Genomic DNA, 11,797 nt, shown 5'->3' with positions numbered 1-11,797 from the left:
CAGGGGAGAAGTTCAACTCTTCCAAAAGAGCAGAAAAAAAAAATCAATTTTCTAGCAGGAAGTCTGTTTGGTCTGTAGGCATGGAAGATGTGGTGTGTCTATAGGATGTAACCACGCCATGGCCTGTTCAGTTTGCATTTTGTCACTGTGTTTTTTCAGGATTACAAAGGGAACTGGCTAGTACAGAGACTGATGTAAGCTTATCAGTAGCGTGCGGAGTACCAACTGCAAACAAAACTCCCAATTTCTCAGTAGCATTTCTCAATTTTGCTCTATGAAGAGTTCCATGACAAATCTGTGACTATGCATGATGCTAGCTGAGTGATTACAGGTTCAAATCAGATTGAACAAACAGGGCAGGAGCTAAGGCTTTCCATGAGAGCTTTCCCCTTCCTTTTGCATTGTTTTTACTCGCTCCTAGGACTGTGGAAACAATCTATTTGTGTTGCCCTGACACTGCGTGAGGTGAGGAAGGTGGTGTCCCTGCCAGCTGTAGCCATCAGATGCCACAAAAGCTGACACCAGCTGCCCAGGGAGGGTATCCCTTTGGCTCTAGCGGCTTTAAAATCAGCCTGCGATTTGGCACTGCCCGCTCCCAGCACCCCGGGACAGGACCGCCGAGCCCCTGTCCCCCCGGGGGTGTGCCCGTGTGAGGTGTGCGGGTCCGTGTGAGGTGTGCGGGGCTCATGTGAGGTGTGCGGGGCTCATGTGAGGTGTGCGGGGCTCATGTGAGGTGTGCGACTCCCCGACGCGACCCCCACCACACGCCGCAAAATGGCGGCGGGGCTCGGGCCGGGCCGGGCCGGGCCGGGCGGGCCGGGCCGTGCCGTGCCGCCCGTTGCTAGGCGACCGACTGCCTCCTCGCCTCGCCGGGCCCCGGCGGCCGCCCTACTCTCACCCGCGGTCGGCCGCGCGCTCCCATTGGCTGCCCCCGCGCGGCGCTCGGCTCCCATTGCTCCGCCGCCGCCCGTGCCGCGTCCTCATTGGCGCGCCGCCCTCTGGCCACGCCGCGTCACTTTCTCACACCATTCCCCCCGCCTCCTCCGGCGGCCGCGGCGCGCTCGGAGGGCGGGACCCGGGACGGCGGCGGCGCCGGTGATTGGCCGGCGGGAGCTGCCACTCAGCGCGCGGGCAGGAGCCCGGGCCGCGGGGCCGTTTAAAGGCGCCGCGCGCCGGCTACCGGCGTTTCCTCCTCGGCGGGAGTGCGGCACCGGGCGGCGGCAGCAGCGGCAGCGATCGCCATCGCCTCGCGCAGGTGAGCGGCCGTGGGGCCGGGCCGCGTCCCCTCAGAGCGGCCGGGGCCGGGGGGCGGCTGTGCGCGGCCACGGGGCGAGGTGCCGGTACCAGGTGCCGGTACCGGGAGCGCAGGGTCGGGTTTTCGGCTGGTGACTCGCAGCCGGGGGCTGTGCACTGTGTGTTAGTGGCCTCAGAGGGTACCTCAGAAATGCCAAAAGTGTCGGCGGTATCCTCATGGCTCCCTACAGGTACCTGGAGGGAAGGTGCGGGGAGCCGGGGGTCGGCCTCTTCTCGCAGGTAACTAGTGATAGGACCAGAGGGAATGGCCTCAAGCTGCACCAGGGGAGGCTCAGGTTGGAAACGAGGAGACATTTCTTCTCAGAAAGCAGTCAGGCATTGGGACGGGTTGCCTGGGGAGGTGGTGGAGGCACCGTCCCTGGGAGCGCTCAAGGAAAGGCTGGACGTGGTGCTGAGAGATGTGGTTCAGTGGGTGATAGTGGTGGTGGGGGGATGGTTGGACCAGGTGATCTTGGAGGTCTCTTCCAACCCCAGCAATTCAGTGAAGAATGATGATAAATGCTGCTGGTTGTTGTGGGAGAAGGCGTTTCTACATCTGGCAATGCAAAAGAGAAAGTTGTGGCTGTCTGATGCTGCTCATTCATTCCCTACAGAACCCAAAGGGGATGCAAAACAAAGCAGGTTCCTCGTTGCCTTACATTGAAGCATCTCAGGCTCTTGATTTTTTGAAGAAGTAGTACTTCTGGGTACCATTTCACTCTCAGTGACTGGGATTGTTTGTTGTTGGACCAGGGGAACAAAAGGCTGCTTGTCTCAGGTCAGATAATTTCCATCGTAACAAGTGACTTTCTTAAGATGCCACACGTCACATTTTCTTAAGTGACCAGAGCAGGCGTATAAAGCAACGTTGTACACTGCAGTGTAACCTGACTGCCCTGGCTGCTGCTGCGCCGAGCGTACTTGGTGAGAATACAACAGAAATCGCCTCCCTTAAGTTGTCTTCCACAAAAAGCTCTTGAGCGAGGGAACTGCAGCAAGTAACGTGTAATTAAATGCTGGTGTTGATCTCCAAGCCCTGTAACTGGCAAGCACAGAAGCAGAGTGTTTTCCTCAGAGCTCACCAATGATGCGAACCCTTTTGGCATACTGAGCTGTCCTCAGAAGAAACGTCTGATTAAAAGCCGTTGTTCTAGGGCTGTGACATGACAAGTCCATTATATGCCGTCATCTTGTCTTCCGCGCTCATATGTAACTTAATTAAATCTGCAGCCTCTGCTCCCTGGTAACCAATGATGGGATGCATGGCAATGGCACGGAGCTGTGCCAGGGAGGCTGGGGCTGGACGTGAGGAAGAATCTGTTTGCCATGAGGGTGGCTGAGCACTGGGACAGGCTTCCTAGGGAGGTGGCTGGTGCCTGTCAGGGACACTCAGATAACGCCCTCAGTAGCGTGCCCTTGATAACTTTTGGCTAGCCCTGGTGTGGCTGGGCAGTGGGACTTGGTCATCTTTCCAGGTCACTTCCAAGTGAGCTGCTCTGTCCCAAAATTAACCATCGCAGTCTCTGCAGGATCGTGTTGGGGTCTGGGGGCGAGGCTCAGCCCTGGGGTGTCACCGTGACCGTGCCAGGGCATCCCACAGCTGGCTGTGCCCTGTCTGGTGCCATCCAGAGGGAGGAAGGGGTGTCTGTGCCATGGCATGCTGCTCTCCAAGTGGCTTTTTGGACCTGGAAAGCTCGTGGTTGGTGCTGTTGGCATTCATTCACCCTCCTCTGCTCGCCAGTGCCTGTGCAGATTCAGGATAAAATGCAGGTCTGGGAGCAGCGCTCCCAGAAAGCCACGAAGCTCGCAGCTGCTGTCTGTCCCCCTAAATCCTTCTCACGGTCAGTGGGGCAGCCCTGGAAGCACGCATGGGATGCCCACGGGAGCTGGATGCAGCTCTGGGCATCCCGTCTCCCAGCTGCAATTTCATTTAAAAACATAAAAAAAAAAAAGGTGAAAGCAGCAGGGCAGCGTGTTCAAACACAAATAGGAAGGTGAGGGCAGCAGGGAAGCCTCCGGCACGGAGAGCAGGGGAAGCCGGCGGGACGCGTGGCGCTGGCCGCAGCGGGGACACGGCGACGCTTCGGGGTCGCGCCGTGCCCGCGCCGCGCGCGCTCCCGCGGGGAAGGAGGGGGGGGCGCGCGCGGCGCGTGCGCGCGGTGCACGCCCCCCCCCCAGCTCCGGCGCATGCGCCCTGGCCGCAAGCCGCCGGCCATGGGATTCCGCAGCGTGTGAGGGACGGGACGGGACCGGGGGGGTGGCGGGGAGCGGAGGGCAGAGGAGGGGAGGGGGAGGGAAGGGAGAGGGGGGGAGGGGAAGGGAAGGATCGGAGGGGAGAGGAGGGGAGCGGCTGCCCCCGCGGCGCGGCCCCGGGTGGGTCCCGGTAACCTTGAGGCGGGTGTGGGGGGGCGGCCGGTGGCGGCTGAGGGCCCGCCCCGCCGTCCCGGGGGAGGAGCGCCGTAGGTGGAGGGATTGGAGGGATTACAAGGCCGTGGGTGCTCCTCGGGCCGGGGAGCGCACCTCTAGGCATGGTGTCGGCGGTCATAGTTCAGGGATGGCAGAACGGAGTGGGTGTTAGGGGCGCAGGCAGAGCCTGGCGTCTCTGTGGCACTTATAAGCACGGTGGAACACCCAGGGTCACTGAGCGTAAAGATACAAGCAGGTTCGGAAAGCTCTGACCTGTGCTATGGCTGGGTTTATTCCTGAGTTAGTTGGTTCTTGATCAGCAACAGTTTAAAAAACAGTCCGGTGTTCCTAGCCTGCTTGTGTAGAATTGCGACTGTGCTTACATGCAGAAATAGAATAATAAACAGATTCATTTCTCAAACACTTTTTGATAATGTATTTTGCTGCGGTGAAATACCTTGGGCTTTAGCTAAACGTACCCGGCTCCAGTGCTGAAATTGAATTCTCAGTTAAAAGAACTTATAATCAATTTTATAACATTTTATATTGATGTTTTCAGTATGCTCAGACCAAAATCTCTGAGGCTTGCCTTTTGCAAATGAACTTGTAGAATACCTAAAACTTAACCTTTTCTGTATACCTGCAGAGAAAGCTAAAGTACATACAAAGTAGGTCTCTAGAAACAGATGTGTATAAATGAGCTGTTTTTGTTTTTGTTTTTTTTTCTTTTCTTAAAGATCTGCCACAATGCCTGGGTCTCTTCCAGTGAATGTTGAATCCTGTTGGCCCAAAGATGTGGGAATCGTTGCGCTAGAAATATATTTTCCTTCTCAGTATGTTGACCAGACAGAGCTGGAGAAGTATGATGGCGTGGATGCTGGCAAGTACACCATTGGGTTAGGCCAGTCGAAGATGGGGTTCTGCTCTGACCGTGAGGATATCAATTCCCTCTGCTTGACTGTGGTTCAGAAGCTTATGGAGAGGAACAGCCTCTCCTATGATTGTATTGGGAGATTGGAAGTTGGAACGGAGACAATAATTGATAAATCAAAATCTGTAAAGACTGTCCTGATGCAACTTTTTGAAGAATCTGGTAATACAGATGTAGAAGGAATCGACACCACGAATGCATGCTATGGAGGCACTGCTGCTCTTTTTAATGCGGTTAATTGGATTGAGTCCAGTTCTTGGGATGGTAAGTTCAGGGTATTTTCCTGCAAATTTACGTCATTCTCTGTTGTTGGTTAATCTCTTTATAATTACAGTGTCTATGCTTAACTGTATAAAATCCAGAGGATAAACTATGTTAATTCTTTCTGAAGTGTTAAATACTCTGGACATTTGCCACTAGTTAATTACATGCAGAAGATGAGACTGTGGATAATCATCACTGGTCTTTTCCCATGAAATTTGGTAGCTGACAGAAAAGTTAAATGGTTTGAAATAACCAAATCCCAAAAGTTGCTGGTGGGTAGCAAAATCTAGATTCTTGGTTAATTCTCATTGTTATTTCTGTGTGTTTTTACAGGGCGTTATGCACTTGTTGTTGCTGGAGACATTGCTGTGTATGCCACTGGAAACGCCAGGCCAACAGGGGGAGCTGGTGCTGTTGCTATGCTAGTTGGCCCAAATGCTCCTTTGATTTTTGAGAGAGGTGAGCCCTGTGAGAAAACAAATTTCAGCCAGATACTCAATCCATTCTGAAGCCTGCCCCCTGTTTCTCTGGGTTGCTGGAGGGCTGGATTAACTCCCACTAATGTCAGGAAGTTGTCTCCTTTTGGCTACCTTGGCCAAGTCTCCTTACAGTACGCACTAAGAACCAGTTAGAGATGCTTCTATCTGTTTTGTACTAGGAGATTCTCCAATAAAGTGTGGGCTAGAACTGAGTAACAAAGCACTGCACTCTATTTTCAAGAAGAAATGACCTGTTAATGTGTTTGTGATGCTCACGCCTACTGTACTTGAGTTGCAGGCGGTTGAGAACTGTGTGAAACATTACCTAGAAGGCCTTGAAGTGCTAAGAAAACCTGTTTGTCTGGGACCAAATATTAGTTGCTTCCCACGTTTGTGAAGTGATGTATTCAAACTAACTCACAGAAGCTGAATAAAATAATATTCAACGTTGCCAAATTCTCTCCATCAGGATTGCGCGGAACCCACATGCAGCATGCCTATGACTTCTATAAGCCAGACATGGTCTCCGAATATCCTGTCGTTGATGGCAAGCTGTCTATACAGTGCTACCTCAGTGCGTTAGATCGCTGCTATACTGTCTATCGCAACAAAATCCACGCCCAGTGGCAAAAGGGTATGTAGCCACAAATACTGGAACGTATAATTACACAGTGTATTTTCAGGCTTTAGCATCCAATCTAAAGACTAGCATACTGCCTCCTTTTTTGTGTTTTTGAGGTGGTTGAAATGTTTGCTCTTCCCCCTTAAGAAACACATTATTTCTGTACTGTTACAACTGAGTACCTGATGATCAATAAGGAGTAGTCTCTTCAGGCTTTTGTTGTGGCAATATAAATATCTTGCTTCAGAGTGTGTTGTTTTTCCCTCCCCCAAGGCTCTTAAAATATTGGGGTTTGTATTTAAATACAAAGTGATGATATTTATTTTATCCTCCCATGTTTAGTAGTTGCTTCACCCCTATTAAGAAGGACAGGTTTGAAGGAGAGATGAAGCAGGGTATTTCTTATTTCAAAATGCTTGGTAGAAATACTGAGTTTCTGTTAAGCTTATAGCTATTTCTTCTAGAAGAGTAAACATTGCTCAATGGTGCACAAGATCAGTAAGAAATGAATTTTTAAACAGAAGTTTAGTCAGTGTTTTAAACGAGTTTGCCAGTAAGAGTTAGTCTTGAGTTGTCCTTTGTATGCTGACATATTATGATGACTAAATAGTGCCATCCCCCTGTTTTATTTTAATAGCTGAAGTGAGTACAAGTAATAAGTTGTAACACAACTTTTCTGCCAATTCCAGAAGGAACAGACAGACGTTTCACCTTGAATGACTTTGGATTCATGATCTTTCATTCTCCCTACTGTAAACTGGTGCAGAAGAGTGTGGCTAGACTGCTGCTGAATGACTTTCTCAGTGACCAGAACCCAGAGATGGCAAGTGGCATTTTCAGTGGGCTGGAAGCTTTCAGGTGAGAATGGTTGCTGCCTTACATATTCAGATAGTCTTAATTTGGTAAACATGCAAAATATTCTTCCTTTTCCTCTAACTATTACTGACCGCTTATTTTTTGCATTTATCTATCGGTTGTAATAGGGATGTAAAACTTGAAGATACATATTTTGACAGAGATGTGGAAAAAGCTTTTATGAAAGCTAGTGCAGAGCTCTTCAATCAGAAGACCAAAGCTTCATTACTTGTGTCCAATCAGAATGGAAATATGTATACCCCTTCAGTCTATGGTTGCCTTGCCTCTCTTCTAGCCCAGTAAGTATAAAATTGGAAAACCAATCTCATAGCTTTTTATATGTAAGCACATAAAATGTTACAAAACTATTCTGCATACGCAATTAGTTCAAGTGACAAGTGGATTCAAAGTTTGTGTCAGAAGCTAATCTAAAACACTGCTTACTGCCTTCCAAGGTAGGATCTTATTTGTAAGGTGGTGTACCTTTTCCCAACCTTCTCTCCCCTAACCTCTCTAAAAGACACTGCCATAGTAGAAAACAGAATCAGAATGCTTTCTCTGTTTCCCTATAATAATAGAAGCAAATATTTACTTAACTTTTTTTCCCATCACTGAGACTTAAAAAAGCATGCTAAGTATAAATTAAACCACTCATCTTGGGTCTCTTGTATTGTTACTTTGCATTCCAAGATGTGATGTTTCATTTTAGGCTTTAGGACACTTGGGAATGAAAATTGGCCACCTCCTAGATTATCATATTCTGGGCATTTCTTTGCTCTTTGTTTTTGCGTAGGCAGCCTTGAAAATCATCTCATAACAGCAGTGTTTGAAATCTTGTTTTAAGAAGCCCTCATTTATGCGTATAGCATGCTAGATGTGGTGTTGTAGTTGATACAATCTGTCTGCTTTTTCTAAGCTAGCTGCACTTTCTGGTTATTTAAAACAGGCATCTTGACTTAATTCTCAGCTTAAACTGTTGTTTGGTTTGCAGGTACTCTCCAGAGCATCTTGCAGGACAGAGAATTAGTGTGTTCTCATATGGCTCTGGTTTTGCTGCTACTCTGTATTCCATCAGAGTTACACAGGATGCCACTCCTGGTGAGTGAAACGAAGAGATACTAATTAACTCCCTTGCACAGCTCACCTCAAAAAGCTTTGCTACATTACCCACCAGCCTAAGTAAACCTGTAGAACAGTGCTAATGACAGTAACATTAAAGATGTTCCAGCTCCAGGATATGTTTTAAGTGACTCTTTGGGCAAATAGATAGTATTTTTCAAATGCTACAAGTGTTTTTCTCAAGTAATTGGGAATACTTATACCTAACTAGAAACTTAGCTTCTATAACGCAGAATATTTTGAATAGTCTTGCTATGCTAACATGCTAGTGTGCAGCTTTTGGCACTGGTGCAAATGGTACATGATGGGTTTATGTTGTAGGTTCTGCACTGGACAAAATAACTGCCAGCCTTTCTGATCTTAAAACAAGACTTGACTCGAGAAAATGTATTGCACCTGATGTCTTTGCTGAAAACATGAAGATTAGACAGGAAACTCATCACTTGGGTAAGAACTTCATAAACATACATTGTAGAACCATAATCTTAGAATTGCAGAACAGTGTGGGTTGGAAGGGATTTTAAAGGTCATCTGATTCCAACACCCTTGCCATGGGCAGGAACACCTCCACTAGGTCAGATTGCCCTGTGCCCCATTTAGCCTGGCCTTGAACACCTCCAGGGATGGGGCATCCACAGCTTCTCTGGGCAGCTTGTGCCAGGGCCTCTCCAAACCACTGAGTGAAGAATCTGTATCCATAAATCCAATCTAAACCTACCCTCTTTTAGTTTAAAGCCATTACCCTTTGTCCTATCACTAGGACTTCCTGACAGAGTCCCTCCCCAGTGTTTTCCCACATGTCCTGGAAGGCCGCTATAAGGTCTCCCCAGAGCCGCCTCTTCTCCAGGCTGAACAGCCCCAGCTCTCTCAGCCTGTCTTCATGGGAGAGGTGCTCCATGGTCATCTTCATGGCCCTCTTCTGGACTTGCTCTGACAGGTCAGTGTCAGTCCATTCCCTTTATATGTTGGGGGCCCTAGAGCTGAACACAGTACTCTGGTATTCCAGTATTCCTAATCCTACAGCAAAATACTTAATTTGCACAGCTGTAATGGTTTGGTTATGGAATGAAGAGGATGTCCAACTCTTTCTACTTCCTTGTAGCTTGTAAAGTGCTTTCCTGTAGCTTGTACTCATTGAAATGAAATGAAACCAAATGAAATTGGTTTTCCCGTCTTAGTACTTCTAAACTGCAATATGTAAAGGCCAGTGTTGAATGAAACTCTCACCAGGAACCAACTAACAGTATGTTGTTGTTTTTTTATTTTTGCAGCCAACTATATTCCACAGTGTTCTGTAGAAGATCTCTTTGAGGGAACATGGTACCTTGTGCGTGTGGATGAAAAACACAGAAGAACCTATGCACGACGCCCAATCATGGGTGATGGACCTCTGGAGGCAGGAGTTGAAGTTGTCCACCCAGGCATTGTTCATGAGGTGAACACTGTGCACTCTTTTAAAGTTTGATGTAAATGGCGGAACGGTTTATGTGGTTGTCTTAGCATGTGCACGTATGGTAAAAGATGAAGGGATTTAACAAATTATTTCAAGTGCTTTGTTAAAATATGTAACATACAAGCCAGAAGTAAAAAAAAAAAAAAAAAACACACATGGAATTTTAAAAAGTACATTTCATCATAACAAGAATGAAACTGCACAAGAATGAAACAAGAAGAAACTGGCTGTTTTCACATGATCACTTTGCATGAAGCATGACCGATGTGAATGACTTAAAACCAAGCTGTCCAGTGTAGCATGAATGTTGTTTGAGAGTTGGACTAGCCATGAAGTATTGAATGTATGTGAACTAGAAAACTGTATTTAATGTCTTTTTTCCCTTCTTCTTAGCACATCCCAAGCCCTGCTAAGAAAGTGCCAAGAATCCCTGCAACTACAGAATCTGAAGGCGTTACTGTTGCCATTTCCAATGGGGAGCATTAAGATACCTCTGTGAGGTGGGGAATGGAAAAAGGTGTGAGGGTAGGGTGAAAGAAAGGATTACAGTAGTACTGAAGTACTTAATTGGGGATGAAAAACCTTCAAACTCCTTGAAAGGATTTGTCTTAATGCAGTGTGCTGATATTTATAGTATTTTCAGGACACTAAAATCATTAATATACTGGAGATAATGGGACTTGCTAGGGGCTTTGTGGATTCTTTAACATGTCTGGATTTTTTTAATTGCGGAGTAGTAGCTGTAGTCTATTACAAGGTCTTTGTACATAGAAAAAAAGTGAATCTTCTGCTTGCTTTTTCCTTGTAAAATGGCTTGAAACCTACACTTAAATTCTACTTGTATGCAAAAGTGTGTGGCAAAATAGTCCAAGCTTTTAATGTTAGGGTTCTCAGTGCCTTGACAGTAAGCAGTCAGTCTTCTGAATTCTGCACTTCTCTTGCCCTTTATCACCTTCCCTTTCTTCTCCCGGTCTACCTCTCCTCACCCCATTGCTTTGGAAAAGATACAGAACCAAGTAACGCTCATTACTGGAATAAAATCACTCTCCCCTATCAAAATAGTGGATCAAGGACCACAAGGCTGAAAGTAACTAACAATGTTAGTTACCATGAAGTTCCACCTAAAACCCATCTTGTGCATTTTTTACCTGCCTTATAAATCACATCAGCCTGGGGGGAAAGAGGAATGACAAGGGAGGTAGACGGTTGTTCTTCTAAAGAACATAAAAGGGTATATTTCTTGGACTTAGTGATTTGGCACTTTTCAGGATTATTTAACTGTAACAAGTATTTAAAGGAGCAGAATTTTCAAATAAAACTTCTAGACATTATGGAGCTGTTTTAATTGGCAAACTAAGAAAGGGAGGAGGATCATTTTGTCTGGAACTCTGGCCTCTCACTATTCTTTATATAATACATTTCTAAGAGACTATTTCTAACTTTGGATTTGGCTTTGTACTTTGAAGTCCTTCTCACTATTGGTGATGTCTTAAGAGTGGGGTCTTTTCTTTCTTTTTTTTCCCAGTATGCAAGCTATCCATTTTTGCAAGTGGTAGATACATAGTTCTAATGGGGATTCCATTCTGGTAGCTTTTTAAAGCCCAGATTGGTAATGAACTATGACATGAGCCTTGTAAGCTTGTATTATATATTTAATTGAGCTAATGTACAGAATGAAGTTTTGTTGAATTTTATTTCTTTGCTAATTCTACATTATCTCATATAAAGTAGCAAGAAATGATTCATCTGTTTAAATCACGATCTTTTTTGTGTAACGAAGTGTTTGTATTATCTGTCACTCACTAGGATTTGGTAACTTGCTGTATTTGTACAGTCAAGCCTTGGTAAAATAGATGTTTATTATAAATTGATGGATAATAATCTGTTTGTTCTGCTGAAAGTTATGGAGCAATGATGCATGAAGATAGTGTTTGCAAGCATTTTGGTTTAGGTTGCCCTCATGAAACTTGTATTGGCACCAGAAAAAAAAAAAATGCCATGGAACAAAGTCCATTGCTGGCAGTGGACAAGCCAAGAATTGAGCTACTGGCACAAAAAGTTAACCACAGACCCTCACTGTCTGTGAGGCTGATCCCTTATTAAAATAAAGTTTGAGATATTTGAAACCTGCTGGAGTAGTGCTGACTTGTTGAGTTTTCAGGATGCATTTTATCCTTAACAGGAAAGAAAGGGGAAACTGGCCTTGTGAAAACCTGAAGTGTGGGGGTCACAAGCTGTGTGGGCCTCCTGGATCTTTCTCCTTGATATCATTCCATTACACAAATGGAAGAAAGGGTTGTCAAGGCTGGTGGGAAATCACTATGTCAGGGCTGTATTTCAAGGTAACTTAAATGCTTTCGGATGGAAACTTTCTG

The 11,797-nt window shown here is 46.5% G+C and overlaps 1 protein-coding gene across 2 annotated transcripts; it reads left to right on the top strand.

Annotated features, from left to right (window-relative positions):
• The first annotated feature begins 1,100 nt into the window (after nucleotides 1-1,100).
• Nucleotides 1,101-11,548, top strand: HMGCS1 (3-hydroxy-3-methylglutaryl-CoA synthase 1). 2 transcript variants are annotated; one of them, XM_080575049.1, is made up of 10 exons: nucleotides 1,101-1,255; nucleotides 4,437-4,894; nucleotides 5,228-5,353; nucleotides 5,843-6,007; nucleotides 6,685-6,853; nucleotides 6,979-7,149; nucleotides 7,842-7,948; nucleotides 8,291-8,416; nucleotides 9,241-9,404; nucleotides 9,816-11,548. In XM_080575049.1, the coding sequence occupies exons 2-10, from the start codon at nucleotides 4,447-4,449 to the stop codon at nucleotides 9,906-9,908; spliced, it is 1,569 nt and encodes a 522-aa protein (XP_080431175.1). In that variant the 5' UTR covers nucleotides 1,101-1,255; nucleotides 4,437-4,446; the 3' UTR covers nucleotides 9,909-11,548. The 2 variants fall into 2 exon arrangements, with proteins under 2 accessions (XP_080431175.1, XP_080431176.1); XM_080575050.1 differs by lacking the exon at nucleotides 1,101-1,255 and adding an exon at nucleotides 3,426-3,524.
• Nucleotides 11,549-11,797: the final 249 nt, after the last annotated feature.

Source organism: Anser brachyrhynchus (genome assembly GCF_964034855.1).
Source record: "Anser brachyrhynchus genome assembly, chromosome: Z".
Taxonomy (NCBI): domain Eukaryota; kingdom Metazoa; phylum Chordata; class Aves; order Anseriformes; family Anatidae; genus Anser; species Anser brachyrhynchus.
The sequence above is the reverse complement of the archived record's forward strand: the minus strand, read 5'-3'. Positions and strand labels throughout refer to the sequence as shown.